This window comes from Eupeodes corollae, chromosome 2 (assembly GCF_945859685.1).
Source record: "Eupeodes corollae chromosome 2, idEupCoro1.1, whole genome shotgun sequence".
Taxonomy (NCBI): Eukaryota; Metazoa; Arthropoda; class Insecta; order Diptera; family Syrphidae; genus Eupeodes; species Eupeodes corollae.
Window position 1 is genome coordinate 83,294,998 of NC_079148.1, and position 15,997 is coordinate 83,310,994.

A 15,997-nucleotide genomic window follows, 5' to 3' on the forward strand; every position below is an offset into this window, starting at 1 on the left:
AAAATTGTCATAGCAAGTGACGTAATTTTAATGATGACCATCAAATACGTAAGCGAATCAGCAAACTACCTGTGAGATTCAAGGAATTTGATATGACAACTCACATTGTCTATGCTTTAAATGCTGAAAGTTTTGTTGATAATGTGCCAACCTCAATTGATGATGCAAAGAAGAGCAACGACTGGAACAAATGAATGAGATTGAGGAGGTGTTAACATCTTTGAAAGAAGCTCATACCTGGACGTTAACAGATCTTCCTATTTCAAAAAGGCCATAGGCAATAAATGGTTATTCAAAATAATGCCACAAGTTTTGCCCAACGGATTGATTTCGACTATACCGAAGCATATGCTCCTGTAGCAAAACTAACGACTGTACGAGTAATTTTAGCTGTAGCGAACAAAATTGGCATTTATATTCATAAGATGGACGTGAAGTCTGCATTCTTGAATGGCAACATAAATAAAGAAGTCTATATGCTGCAACCGGAAGGTTTTGAAACAGGCAATCTCGTTTGCAAATTAAATAAATCATTGTATGATTCAAAATAAGCTTCAAGAATGTGGAACCAGCGATTTCATAAACTTATCATTTCAATTGGTTTCCGAAGAACAAATTCAGGCTATTGTCTTTAAACAAGAATAAAGAAAGAAAACCAATTGTTCATATTGATTTATGTCGATGACCCATTAATCGTTGGAAAAGAAGAAAAAGAAATAGACGACGTAAAGAAAGTTCTATCCAAGGAATTTCAAATGAAAGACATGAATGAAGTTCAACATTTCCTTGGCATACACATCAAACGAAGTGCAAGCGGAATGACGTTGAGTCAAAAGGAGTATTTTAAAAATTTGTTGACGAGGAATGGAATACAATTTGCAAATGCCCAAAGGTAACAAAATAGACACTAAATACCTGTACAAAGAACTGATTGGTTGATTACACAGAAACTCACTGGAAACATTTAAAACGCATTTTAAGGCATATCAAGAAAACCAAAGACTATATTCCAAGACAGATGACGGATTGTCTTTGCAAGGTTCACAGGAACGGATTGGGGAAATGACATAAATCACCGAAAATCTATCTCAGGGTATGTGTTCAAAGCTTTTAATAAGCTGTTAGCTGTAACTTTATGTAATGCCGAATGGGAAGGAGTCCGGCTAAAAACTACTTTGTGATCTTGGTATACAAGTAGACACCATTCACATATTCCAAGATAATCAAGCATACATCAATATAGCAGACGAACTAAAAGAGCACAAACGAATGAAGCATCATGACATAAAATTTAATTTTATAAGACATGCTATTCAACTCGGGAAAATTAAAATATCATTCATACCTTCCTACCTTCGAAGAATCAGATAGAAGATATGATGACAAAGGCTTTACCTAAAGCTCAAATTAATGAATTACAAAAACAGTTAAGAATTTATGATCAAATTGAGGAGGAGTGTTGGATTATTACACTTGCTATAAACTTACTTTATTATATTCAATCAAAAATATCGGAGCATTTGCCGATTGATGTGGATTCATATTTTTCCCAACCCACTAAAAAATATAAAAACAATATAACTCCAACTCCCTTATGTGGTTACCCGGAACTTTCAACTACAACAAATACAAAAAATCCCAAATTTATAGTGATATCTCCTAAATCAAATGAAAAGCCCATATCGCCCCTCAATCCCTTCCTGTTAAAAAAGCAATTGACAATATATCCAAAGAATATGAGCAAATTTCTCAATTGCGTGACGGAAACCTTCTTGTCTTAGTGAAAACAGAAAAACTAGCAGAAATATTCCTTAAAGTTAACAATCTTGCTAACTCTTGCCCAGTCATTGTAAAATTGCACGAAAAAACTTAACGAATCAAAGGGCATTGCATATGCCCCTTGTTTGATTAATGTCCTAAACGCCGAAATAATTAAAGAAATGAAGTGCCAAGGAGTAAAAGATATTTACAAATTAAGCAAAACTGAGGATGGCAAACAAAGACCTTTGATTTCTACTACACCCGAAAATCTGTTGATATTGGCTTTTACAAAGCAAAAGTCACTGAGTACATACCAAATCCAATGCGCTGTCGCAGTTGCCAACTTCTCGGTCACACAAGTAAACGGTGTATGGGAGAGGCAAAATGCGATATTTGCAGTTTCCCTCCCCACACCCCAAAACCTTGCAATAGAACTATGTGTGCAAATTGCTCACAAGCTCATCCTCTTCTAAAACTTGTCCTGCCTATGTAGAAGCAAAAGAATTTTTTACAATAAAAACCCAAAAAAATGCACAATGGCTGAGACAAAAAAACAATAAATATTCTTCAAAACACTAATATTACCGCAATTTCCACCGATTATCCTTCAACTTCTTCCAAATCAATCAATCTCAAGAAACCAAATCCAAATTCAACTCAAGAATCAAAAATACCCGATCCAACTTCTTTATCTAAATTTTCCAAAACTCAAGAAACAAATTCAAACAACTCATTACCACACTGCCTCATTCATCTGATGATCCCAAACTCACTCACCTAATGAACAAAATCAATCTTCTTTATCAAAAGTAACTCAAGCATTGCTCAAAAAAAATTACTACTATATATTACTCGATATGCAATAACAACTCTAATCTCGAACTACTACTTGACTCCGCTGATCGGGAATTGGGTCAGTTGATCGGATATAGGGTCAGCCGAGCTCTCCGAAGAGAGCCAAAATCCTTCAATGGAATATGAAAGGTTTTATTAATAATTATAATAAATTGTGTATTGTTATTAAAGAATTCCTGCCAAGTTTTATTTCTCTTCAAGAAACTCACTGTACAGCTAATTTCAAGCCGAATATACCCACAATGTAACCACCTGTTCCCCTGACTTGTATCCAAGACTGTCATGGATTGCATAGAAGATCAAGGGCAAAAAACCATAGCCCGAGCGAAATAAATAACGTTTTTGCAAGAACATGGTCAAATCTTTCCCAAGACTATAACTTTTCTTCGGCTTTCAAAAGTAATAAAATTCAATCATATATTGAAACACCCATTTCAAAAATAGAGCTCGAAAGCTGCCTCTCCAAATTAAAAGGCAAAACTCCCAGCAGAGATCGGATTTCCAACCCGATGCTGAGAAACTTCCCAACAACAGCTAAATCCAGACTTATACAGTTGTACAACAACATCCTTGAGACAGGTATTATTCCACAAATCTTGTTGCAAAAACACAGCTGTGGTTTCTAGAATCAAAAAAAAAACTATTAAGATCCAATTAAGTCGCTTTTAAAGCTAACAAAGGCTGTGATGACACGCCCTGCTACACCTCGATTATTATGTGACAAAAGCTCTATTGGCTCGAAACCATGTGACTATTTTGTCACTTGACTTCGAAAAGGCTTTCGATAAAATTGGTATTTTTCAAGTCTTAAACAAAATTAAGGCCTGGGGTATAGGCCCGAAGATATTTCATTATATAAAATCTTTTCCGACAAATAGAAACATTTGTGTCAATACAAACAATTGCTTTTCTAATTATTACTCTTTACAGAATGGTATTCTGCAAGGGTCTCCGTTATCAGTGGTACTGTTTTTTATGAAATAAGTTATATAATATCAAACTATCCACATTGATCATTGTATCTACGCAGATGATGTCTACATATTATGCAGGCATAACAGTCTTGTAGAACAACAAAACATATTTTCCAACGTTCTCAGACATTTTAACTTGGTCTGATACTTCCGGAGCAAAATTATCTATAGACAAATGCAAAACATTACATATGTACGAGTATATGCCGTAAAAAATCTTGTAAAAAATATACTTTTAAATTTAATAACGTAAACATACAAATGTAAATACGTTAAGTATCATAGGTATTATTTTTAGTGATAGACACAAATAGACCTACAAATTTCAATGAAATCCGTACATGTATTGGAATAATGTATTTTTCTGAATTGCATACAGTTTCACAGTTGGATTTATAATGGTCAAACCAACCATTATATTCGCTGCAATATAATAAAAGAAGCCATGAGCCGAAACAGCTTCAAACTTATCAAATCGTTTTAACTCGTACATGCATGTGATAACAGTACAATTGATCCCAGCGAGAAGTTTGCTAAAGTCTCAACTTTAAACAAGAATTTTATGCAGTTCGGAGTATTTTCCCATCACCTTTCAATAGACGAACAAATGATACCCTACTATGGCCATCATTCTACAAAAGTGTTTATAAGAGGAAGGCCAATTCGTTTTGAATACAAATATTGGGACCTGTGTTCTCACGATGGATATTTATATCAATTCATTCCGTATGGTGGTGCAATTGCTGATAATTCCCCTGGATTTGGCTTGATGTTGTTTTGAGACTTATTTCTAATATAGATGTTCCAGACCAACAGTTACTTTTGAAAATTTTTTCACGTCGCACAAACTGATTTGTCGTCTCTCAGAATTGGGTTACTTCGCAACAGGTAATTTTAACTTACCATTTATTTATACTAAACAATTAATTTCTTTTATATCAATTTACAGGCACTGTTCGTGAAAATAGAACTAGTAAAGCAAATTTGACAGAACCCAAACAAAATAGAGGAACTATGGATTTTGTATTCGACAAGGAAAATGGAATTGCCACTGTTCGTTGGAACGATAACTCCATTGTAACGGTTCTTTCAAATGATTTGATGCACCAACCAATCACCCAAGCAAAACTGTTTGATAAAAAAAAGGAAACACGTCAACATTCCCATGCCCAATGCAATCCATTAATATAATTCCACGATTATGGGAGGAGTGGACTTGTTTGATAATGCTATCAGCAATTACAGGATAAGGATTCGAGGAAAGAAGTGGTACTGGCCACTTTTATCAAATGCATTGGATGCAGCATTGGTAAATGCATGGCATTTGCAAAAAGTTTGCAAGGGAAACATTAATGTTACAACTTGAATTTAGGACATAGGTAGACATAGACTCCTTACTGCGATCATCAAATATTCCGCCAACACATCAAAGGGAAGGAAACCCCAACGAAATGGTTCGATTTGATGACACAAAACATACAATAATAAAAATGGAAAAGCATCTTCGATGTCGAAATGTTGTTGCAAGAAGTGTAAGATCCCAATTCATCCGAAATGTTTTGATCCATACCACACAAGAACCTATTCTTCATAATAATATGTATCATCATGAAGTTTAAAGCACACAACCCATGGTAATATTTTATACGTGTTCACTTTTCTAAAAACAATATTCAAAATAAAGCTTGTATTTACATTTTACAACAAAACAAACTCGACATTTTGTATTAATTCTGCTACACCTTTGGGTTAATGTTGCGAAAACGCAACACGAATTTTCAGGAAAACTAGAAGGTTTTTAACTTTTTTTTGAGATTTCACTAAGTTCAGATATAAATAGACAGCATATGAAATTTCAAGCTTCTAGCTCACCTGGAACTTGTAGCCGCCGGAAATGAGTTAAAGGATCTTGCACATGAGCTACGAACTACGAACTGCATATTTTGACTTTTCTTTCACATGGGCTTTATTTCTATTCGCTGACAGCGACATCGTTTTGATAATCCGATCTTTCACTTTTAAGTGCATTATCATTGCTCTCTCTTTATATACTGATTGGCTTTTCAGTAAATTTTTCTTTCCTACCAAAACTGTTATCTTTCCATAGGATGGAGGGCACAGTACAATACGAAATTTCGAAATTTGAAATTAATTTGCTTATAAGTTCCTTGCTCCACTTATAAAGGCAACGCAAAGAATCAAAGAAAGTCAAGAAAAATAAACGTCAAAACCATCCAAGACAATCCTGAACCCACAACTCTGAGTGTTAAGACTTTTTATAGTATTTCTATTTCACCTACTTTTTCTTTCGCACTTATATGCGTATTTCTAAAAACGTCTGAGTGTAATAACACACTTAAAAATAATAACCCATATCAACGAATAGTTTTAAGCCCAACACTAACAATTCACACCAACATGTTCACCGCGTATGCCTAGCCTGAATCTGAAATTTTTTCTGAAATGACCTCCCAGGGGGTAACGGATGTGCACAAGTTCACCAGAAAAATCAACGAGAAACAGATTCCCACTGGAATTACGTTGTTCACATTTGACCTCTACCAACCATCGACCACGATGAAAATTGATTTCTATAAAGAAAAGGTTAAAGAATACATCCCTAACTCAATGCGCTGTCGCAAGTGCCAAATTTTTGGTCATACCACCAAAAGGTGCTCCAAAGATAAAGTCTGTGCAATTTATAATCTCCCACCTCATGAAAACGCCCCCGAAAGTTGTGCACATGTGATGTGCGTAAACTGCGCCCAACTGCAGATTCTCATCCGTTAAATGCCCCAAATATATACAAAAAAACAAAAACATTTTAACAATAATAATAATAATAAATGTAGCATGCCCGAAGCCGCCAAACGTCTACGTATATAAAATTAGTAATACAACTCATAAAAAAAAACTTTATACCCTCACCTGTAAATAATAAGCTGATCCTTTGTCGAGACGCTTGGACCATGGGAAAGGCCCAAGCTCCTCGACTACCGGGCAGCGGGGTCGAATTATTAACAACAACACACAACCGAAAATAAAAGTCAACCGCACACTTCAAATCCAAAATGTATTGAAAGTTCTCAATGAAACATGAAAGGATACTCAAATAACTACGATGAGCTTAATATTCTTATAAAGGAACATTCATCGTGATTTATTTCTTTGCAATAAACGCTCTGTTCTCTCCAATCTACTCATGTTGTTCCAAAATCGTATATGGGATACTTTCATAATTTTCCAACAAACGTTACGAATAAACAGGTAGCAATTAACTCTAATTTACTTGTCCTTGCTATAGAAATATAATCTGGTATTAAATTAACAATCGCTTCTATTTACAATTTACCTGATCAAAATTTTAACAAAAATGACCTAAGATATTCTCTGTCATGTAAACACCCCTGTTTTACTAACAGGAGATGTAAATGCTTAGAGTGAACTGCTCCATTATAGAAGATTTCATTCTAAGCTCCAACCTCGCATTCTTAAATGATGGTTAGCCCACGCATTTATCAACCCACAATACTGACTCTGCTCTCTGCTTCTAAAAGCAGCAACTTCCCATACCTTAGACGACCTTCACAATAGTGGCCACTTTCCACTAATTACAACCTTTGATTTAGGAATATTCAATACAAAAGTTATTAACTCTAACAAATATATAACAGATCGAACAAGGTGGGTTATTTTTTGCTTTAACATAAATATATACATGGCAAATAAACCCATATATGCAGATTTAATCAAAGAAGCCGCATTATTGGTAAAAGCGATTCGATATTCTCCTAACTTTTCAATACCGCACTATAATATTAAAATACATTAAATAGTTGTACCGTGGTGGTCTCCGGAAATAGCTAACCTTAGATTAATGAGGTAAATGCTTGGAAAAAGTTTTAAAAAAACCATAATAAATTAAATTAGTTGAAAGCTGCCTTACTAAACTCAAAGACAAAACCCCAATTCTGGATAGAGTGGCTTACCCGATGCTGAAGTTATATAACAATATTTTTTCAACTGAAGTTATACCTCTGAGTTGGAAAATTGCTTGCGTCATTCCAATTCCAAAACCTAAAAAAGACATAGCCTACATTAGCCGCTACCGTCCAATTTCTCTTATCCCATCCTTATCTTATCCCTAAATATTCTAGGACTTACTTTTAATAAAAATATAAATGGAATGATTGCATAATAAATCTTAAATTGAGCCTGGCTGATAGAGGAAATATTATAAGTTATTTAGCATGTAAGAAAAGTATGTGCCCATGCAGCGAGGAGTATCAACTTTTTCCCACCACCCCAATTAAAAACATACTAGCAGAAGCAGGACTGCCCTCAATCGATTAACAAATTATAATAACAAGAGGAAAATGCTTTGTTAAACTTTCGTTCTCAGCCAGTTCTATAGCTGAAAACTTTTTCAAGTCTGAAATTCGCCGGCTTATTCCTAAAAGAATAGCATCTGCAATATCAACAATTGTTGAAGTTGCAACTGATTTGAAACTTCCATCAAGACATTACTCCAAGTATAGGGTCAGTCATCTAACGTTTCTTTTATGGTTGTATACACGCTTGAACAACCCAACACTGGAAACAACGCTTAGAGTAGATGCCGATTTTGTCATTTCATTTTTTCAGATGAATCTCATTTGGATCTTGGCGGGTATGTAAACAAGCAAAATTGTCGCATTTGGGGCACAGAAAACCCGCACGCATATATTGATAAGCCGATACACCCAAAACGAGTTACTGTTTGGTCCAGAGATATAATTAGGCCATTTTTCTTCGAAAATGAGCAAGTAATTATTGGGACATGTTAAACGAATTTTTGTTCACAATAATTGAAGAAAAGGATATTGGAAAGATTTGGTTTCAACAGGACGGCGCTACGTGCCACACAACCGAAGCTGTGTTATTTGGCGGACCCTTATAAGGCCTTGCATCCACCTTGGACATTCAGAGTCTTCTTTTATTCTAGAACCTAACTTCATTCGAAAAGGTATTATTGGCAAAAGATACTTCCGTGCTATCTCCAGCGAACTTAAATCAAAAGGATAGTCTTTTATTTTCACCGACGACGAGTCAAAAATAAGCGAAAGCGTCTCATTCGCTGTTGTTGAAGAGAATGGATTATAAACGCTATCCGTAATAATAAATACAATGTTTCCGTTATAAACAAAATTAGAGACATTCTCATTCGTTCACCAAAAAAACATAAAGTAATGCGAACCCTCGGTCACACATGAATTCAAGGAAACAGAAATTTCATAAGACATCGATTAGGTCAAACATCCTCCACTCACCAACATCTGCTCCGTAAAGAAAACCCTCCGAATTGCACAATATCTAACGCAGTCATCGATATAAAACACATTTTGTGCTAAGGACAATGTTCACTACCTAGTTCCATCATAAACGATATTCTTAAAAATAAATCTATTATATCCATTTTAAAAGCTCCAACCATAGAAAATATATTAATAATTAATGAATTTACAAAAGCATCAAATATTTTTATATAAATTGTATCCATATGTAAATATTATCTAAAAAATAGAGCCGTTAGTCCCTGCAGCTTGTGCTCTCTAAACAATATTACCATTGTAGTTATATTATCTTGTTAATAAATAATAATAATAATTATATTTTACTATTCCTTATATTGATCGATTGTAAGGTTCAAAAAAACAAACATGCAGAAGGACTACGTTAAACCAACTAGCTTCATTATGTATGGCGATTGAAGTATAGGGTAGAATCACCATCCATTCTATTTAATTAGTTTGTAACATCGGTGGGCCTATTGAGACATGCTGACTAATTTTAAAACTAAAAATTATGTAAAACATAACATCTAGCGTATTAAAATCATAAACTAAAATGTTAATTTAGGTATGTGCGCAATTTTCAATTTTAGTTTATAGGTTGTTGAAACTGCGCTCTCAGACTGTTCAATACTTTGAATGAATTTATACTTTATTTTTATATATTGTTTCAAGTAAATTTTCGTTAAATGTTTTTATCGAAATTAAATTAATATTATTTAATCATAATCATCGTTACTAGAAAGAAGTCCTTGGGTGTCATTCCGTAATTTCCGAAACGATAATCGTCAAAACGATTATCATTAACGATATCGTCAATAATTTGGTTCACGTAACTTTGTGCCTGTCTATACGCGTTGTGCCCACAACGTTGTTACGAGAGTTTGTTGGCAAGAGAGGAGCTGAGTAGAGGGACGGGATGCTCATGACAGAAATTGAATTTTCTGCTTGGGCAGTACAGTTCCTTTCTCATTTCGTTCCGAATTTCTCATTATTTTCTGTTCGTCAATGCGAGAGGTACATTTGTTTTGCTCTTCGGCTTCGCTAAAGATTCCTCCGCAGGAATAGCTTCTCGCATAACAGAATTCCGTTTTTGAATTGAGTTCTGCACAATGCATACAGTTCTTTAAAAGAATCCTCGTCCAAACGAAGATAACGATAACGATTCTATTTCTAAGCGTAGTTCGTCACTTAAAAGTTTAAAAGAACTTTGTGTATTCCTGCGGAGCCTCCAAGGTTTTGACCATTCCCTTGTGTTTTTCTTTTTTTTTTCCTCTTCTTCATTTAGCAGAAATAAAACATTTGCCGCTGCGCATATTGCAGTTAAACAAATAATTTCATTATTTCTATCCATTTCAATTTGTAAAATTCTATATCTTGTAAAAAGCGTGACAAAATCCTTTGTATGTCGGTAGTATATCACCCGCTCAAATACCGCGTTTACAAGGAGAATTGAATCCGAATTGAATCAGGATTTAGCGCCGTATAGACCTGGATCGGATCGAAATAGGATTACTCGATCCGATCCCACTGAAAAAGGTGAATCGAATCGAAAATTTGTTTGTAAACCTGAATCGGGGAATCGAGTTATTGGTGAAAGAGGTGAATCGAATCGAAAATTTGTTTGTAAACCTGAATCGGGGAATCGAGTTATTGGTATGCGAGGTTTTGCTTGTGTTCGTGCGATAATTTTTTTCTCTCTTGTTTGTTCTAAACAAAAAGACTCCATTTAAATGGAGTATTTTTGGTTCTAAGCTGAATTTAATTTGGCGCTCGTCCTTGTGTTTAGAGCATTGTTCTAAAATTCTAAGTTTATTTAAAAGTAGCAGAACGCACACGAATAAAACCGAAATGTCATTTCGATTCCATTTGAATTCGATTCCTCGATTCAGTGCCACCATATACCTGGATCGAAATCTCAATTCGATTTGATTCGATTCCTCGATCTCGTCTTGTAACCAGGGTATATATGTTCAATTTGTCTGTATTGTATAGTTCATCAACTAACCTACACACACACATTATTTTTTTGTTTCTCTTATTCTATCGTCACATCGCTGAGCAGTGTGGGCTCTTTTTGTTAAGTTACTATGGACATTTATTTACCTACAGTGCCGTGCACAATGAAATGCCGAATAAAAAAAAGTTCTATTATAATAGCTTGAATTACCAATTTTGTATCACCTCCTCTAACAATAAAACTGAAATAAAGTTTAAATTTTCTTTACAAATAACTAGAAGAAGGTACTTACAATGACGTCGATAAAAAGAGCACACATTTGTGGGTAGATTAAGTCAGTTGCACTGCACTAAACATGTGCAGATGAATAAAAAAATGTGTCTATGGATATTTACCAACGCGTACCTTATATCTATGAGAACATTAAAAACACAAATTTGTTTTTTTTTTACAGCAAATTATATTTTTCGGTTGCAAAAAAACATTTCTAGGTATGAATAAAAGAAAGAAAAGGAGATAATAGACAAAAATTTCGTTCTGTTTTCAACTAAAAAATTGAAATGGTTTTGTTTGTTTTCACGTGTGGCTTGGCCTTTACTACGTAATATTTTACTTAAGTTTTTTTTTTAAGGTGTTAATTTCGGTAAGGAAGTTCTTTTTTGGTTTTTTTATTAAATACGAGTACATAACAAGCTTAAATTCGTTGTTTTTCTTTTATCGCATAGATAGATACGGTACTTATATACATATAAACTAAAATTATTGTAGAAAATATGCTCAGTCCCATTGAGAAATTTTTCCATATGCTAATACTAATATTCAAAAAATGTTCGTGATCACAATTTACGAAGCGACGCGAGCACGGGTCGGCTAGTGTTTCAATAAAACTGGGAAGAGACGAAAGCATCTCATTTAATGACTCGCTTGTCATTGAGGAGGAGCAAGTATTTGAAGAATATTAGCCCCTCGTTATAGGGGAGTCAGTAGCCCAAGGCGTTGAATACGTTCAAGAACAGACAGAAAATCAGGAAATTCGAATTCAAATAAAGGCATTCTTCCAATACGTCTGTCGTACAAAGCCCTGGTTAGTATCTCGAAAGAACTTGAATCCTGGGATGAAGTATTGCGTTTACTACTTGCCGAGAAGCGCAATTGAACTGAAGCTGCAAAACAATCAGCCTGGGAATGGAACAAGAGAGCAACAGAGATCTTACTTGTATTGGGAATCGACAGCTGATATGTGTCTGTTCTCAAGTAAAGAAAGCAACGACCAAACAATATTTATGTATAAGACATTCTGGTGGCTGGATTTTCTGAAGAACTTATAAACACCATATATAAAGAACTCCAAAAGCATTTAAAGATGAAAGACTTGGGTGAACGAAACTTTATCTCGGTATAGAGATCGACCGGGAAAAGGATGGATCGTTCAAACTAAGCCAAAAGTCAAAAATTAAACAACTGATAAAAACCTACAAACTTGAAGACTCAGAGGAACTTTAACACCAATTGAAACAGGTTTCAAAAGGGTTATGCGACGACAAAAATTTAAGGCTTCAAACAAATGAAGACAAAACTTTGGTGTGCTATGTAGATGCTGACTGGGCTGGTGATTCAAAGGATAGAAAATCAACCAGTGGGTATGTATTCCAATTCGCAGGAAGTACCATAGCTTGGTCAAGTCCTAAACAGACCTCAGTAGCTATGTCTTCAACCGAAGCGGAGTATGTAGCGGCATCACATGCAAGTCGAGAACTAATTTGGCTACGAAGACTCTTGACAGAAATGGAAGTAGATATTAATCAGCCCACAATTATTCATGAAGATAATCAAGGACGCATTCGCCTAATTGAATCCGACAAGTGTGGAACTCGCACAAAACATATTGATATTTGCCACCATCATATAAGAGACCCAAGAGAGAAGAAGATCATCGAACTAAGATACTGTCCATCAAATGAAATGAGAGCTGATATTTTAACAAAACCACTTTAAAAAGATATTTTCTTAATTTTACGAATCTGTTAGGAATTCGAAAGGATGACCAATCTAAACCATCTGGAGCGAGAGGGGGTGTTGAAACTGCGCTCTCAGACTGTTCAATAACTTGAATGAATTTATACTTTGCTTTTATATATAGTTTCAAGTAAATTTTTTTTAAATGTTTTTATGAAAATTAAATTAATATTATTAACTCATAATCATCGTTACTAGAAAGAAGTCCTTGTTTGTATTTCTAAAGGAAATATATATTGAAGAGGATACTTTCAATATAGGTATAATACAATTTTCTTATTAATATTATATTCATATGTACATATATTTTGTTTTACCTGGCAATTGGCACAAATCAGGATATTCTCTATTTTCTGGTTGCAAAAGAAATGGAATAAAATCTCGAAAGATTTGGGAGTCGAGTCCATAACTATCTAGCCACGTGATGTCACTCTGTGATTCTCTTAGGTAGAATCTAAAAATTAAGAAAATATATTAAAATTTATAACATTAATATTTAACTAAAATTACCTGTGAAAATCTCTATCTGAGTGCATTGGCCAGAGCAACATAACTGATACGGGTTTTTCTTCAGGCGCCAGTCGCCTTTCCTTACACTCACCAGCAACTTCAGCAAGCTCATAATTACTTCCTAGTAAGCCCAAACGCTCTACTATACATGATACAATCTCCTCTGCAGTTGTTTGCTTTGAAGCTTCAACACTAAGGGCTTCATAGTGCAGCGAAAGTGCACCTACATAAACCTTTATTTAAAATATAAAAATAATTTATATAAAATATTTGTATTATGGAATATTTTCAAAAACAGCAGTCAACAATACAAGCATTCAGATATGTTATAATAATTGACTCTTGATTTAAATATAATAAGTTACTTGTTTTCCGAGGAAAAGGGAAATAAGTCGAAATTTGCGAACCGACTGTAAACAGCATTTAATTGATTCCATTGTAAGCTTTTTTATCAACTTTGATAAGAAGACAATGCAAAAAACAGTAAGAAAATTCAGCATTTCTTTAGTACTTGATACAGAAAGTATTTACTTTTATGGATTAATTATGGTATTTTAGTTTATCATCTACCAGTAGGTACTAAGTAGAAGCTTATATACCTTTCACGCAGAGGCAGCAATGCTATTAGTTGTAGAAGGCATTTTAAAATGTCTCTTTACAAGATATCATTAATTAAGTGGACCTAAAAACACTTGTATTCCATTAACTATATCAATTAAAATTACGTAGTCGATCCATAATAAGTTCTCTCACAAATATGTATATGAAACATCGTGAATTAAGAATTAAGTTTTTTGTATTCATATAATATATTATTTATCTATCCCTTAATTTAGTTTAATTAAAAAAATAGCTACACTTAAAATGACCACCATTAGTTTTAATTCCAGCCTTTTTAAGACGTAGCCACAAGCACTGTTCCTATTGATATTTTTAAAATTGCTTCGGTTAATAAAGTTCAACGTTCAGCCTGCCTATGTATAAGCGGATCGCTTCGCACGACCCCGTCTGCGGCACTGGACACCTTGCTCTACCTTACACCTCTTGACATATTTAGTAAACAAATAGCTGCAAGCTCTGCTATCCGCCTCAATGCTTCGTCGCAGTGGACTAACAACAACATTGGCCACTCCGTAATTCTAAGGTACTTAGAATCAATTCCAAAGCACACAGACTACACCATCCCCCAACTACAATTCGATAGGAATTTCCAGATTTCTATACCTACCAGATCTTTTTGGGAGGATAGGACATTCTTAGAGGATGAGTCAATCCACTTTTACACAGATGGCTCAAAGACCAAAGAAGGGGTTGGTGGTGGTGTGTACTCTGAACGACTGAAATTAAGTCTCTCATTCCGCCTTCCCAATCATTGTAGCGTGTTCCAGGCGGAACTTTTGGCGATTAAGGAAGTCTTGTCTTGGCTCAAAGAAAACGTGATATCAACATCTGATATCCGTATTTTCTCCGACAGCCAGGCCGCTATCAAATCTTTTTTTTTTTCATATTCATATTCATATATTTTATTGAACAGGTTATACTGTAAGATACATTATCTTTTAAAATAGTATAAACTTAATTATTATATTATGTGTTGTGTAAATTTGTTTGATCCATAACTGTCGATCATCTCTAATGGAGATGGCGCAACAGTTTAATATTCACCTTTGCTGGGTGCCGGGCCATAGAGACATCCCAGGTAACTGTAAGGCAGATGAACTCGCCAGGAACGGTACAGTACAACCCATCCTACCACGTTTAGCAAGTACTGGCATACCAATTGCTACTTGTAAACTGCTACTAATGCAAGACGCTGTGAGGAGGGCAGGCACCAGGTGGACCAACATCACCACGTGTCAAGCCACAAAAAACATCTGGCCAACACTGGATTTAAAACGTTCAAGGTGCTTGCTCTCTCTAAGCAGATCGCATATAAGCTCGATAATAGGTGTCATAACCGGACACTGTCTAATAGGAAAGCACGCCATGAGACTAGGCGTATTCTCAAATGACTTTTGCAGAAGCTGTATGGACGAGGAAGAGGAAGAAACGGTTCTTCATCTTCTCTGCACATGCCCTGCTCTAGCTCAAAAACGCAAGAATTACCTAGGAGAATTCTTCTTTAATGATCTAAACGATCTAAATCATATAGGGATAATCAGCCTCTCACGTTTCGTAAGAGACTCTAACTGGTTCCATTGAGCTTAACAGGAAGCCTCAAGATTCATGTGGTATCACAATGGGCCATTAAACTGGCCTAAGTGTGTCCGTTCCATCTTGGACAGCCACTATAACCTAACCTAACCTAACCTAACCTTCGGTTAACTTTATATTAAGATTTTTAAACTTCTTGTGAAAAGGCTTCGAGGCAACTCTATACAATTATGACAACAGATAATAATATGCAGGTTAAAAATATGAAAGAACCAATCTAAAGCTTCTGTGAAACCTTCACATCACTATACTCCAACTTGTCAACCGTTTTCACTTTTTCACAAAACAGGAGGCATTTGACACTTTCAATCGTCAAGTGAGACTTTTAAATAAACCATTGAAGAATTGTGGTGTTGGATACGTTCGATCCTTACAGA

The 15,997-nt window shown here is 34.9% G+C and overlaps 1 protein-coding gene across 11 annotated transcripts in view; it reads right to left on the reverse strand.

Annotated features, from left to right (window-relative positions):
* The window catches only part of LOC129945731 (unconventional myosin-IXa-like), a 45,910-nt gene that overhangs the window by 25,749 nt on the left and 4,164 nt on the right, over nucleotides 1-15,997 (reverse strand). For all 11 annotated transcript variants that reach the window (XM_056055608.1, XM_056055602.1, XM_056055603.1 and 8 more), the window contains 2 exons: nucleotides 13,407-13,639; nucleotides 13,214-13,350 (listed from right to left, as the gene is read on the reverse strand). In XM_056055608.1, the coding sequence (XP_055911583.1) occupies nucleotides 13,214-13,350; nucleotides 13,407-13,639 (370 nt within the window). The remainder of the gene's footprint in view (nucleotides 1-13,213; nucleotides 13,351-13,406; nucleotides 13,640-15,997) is intronic.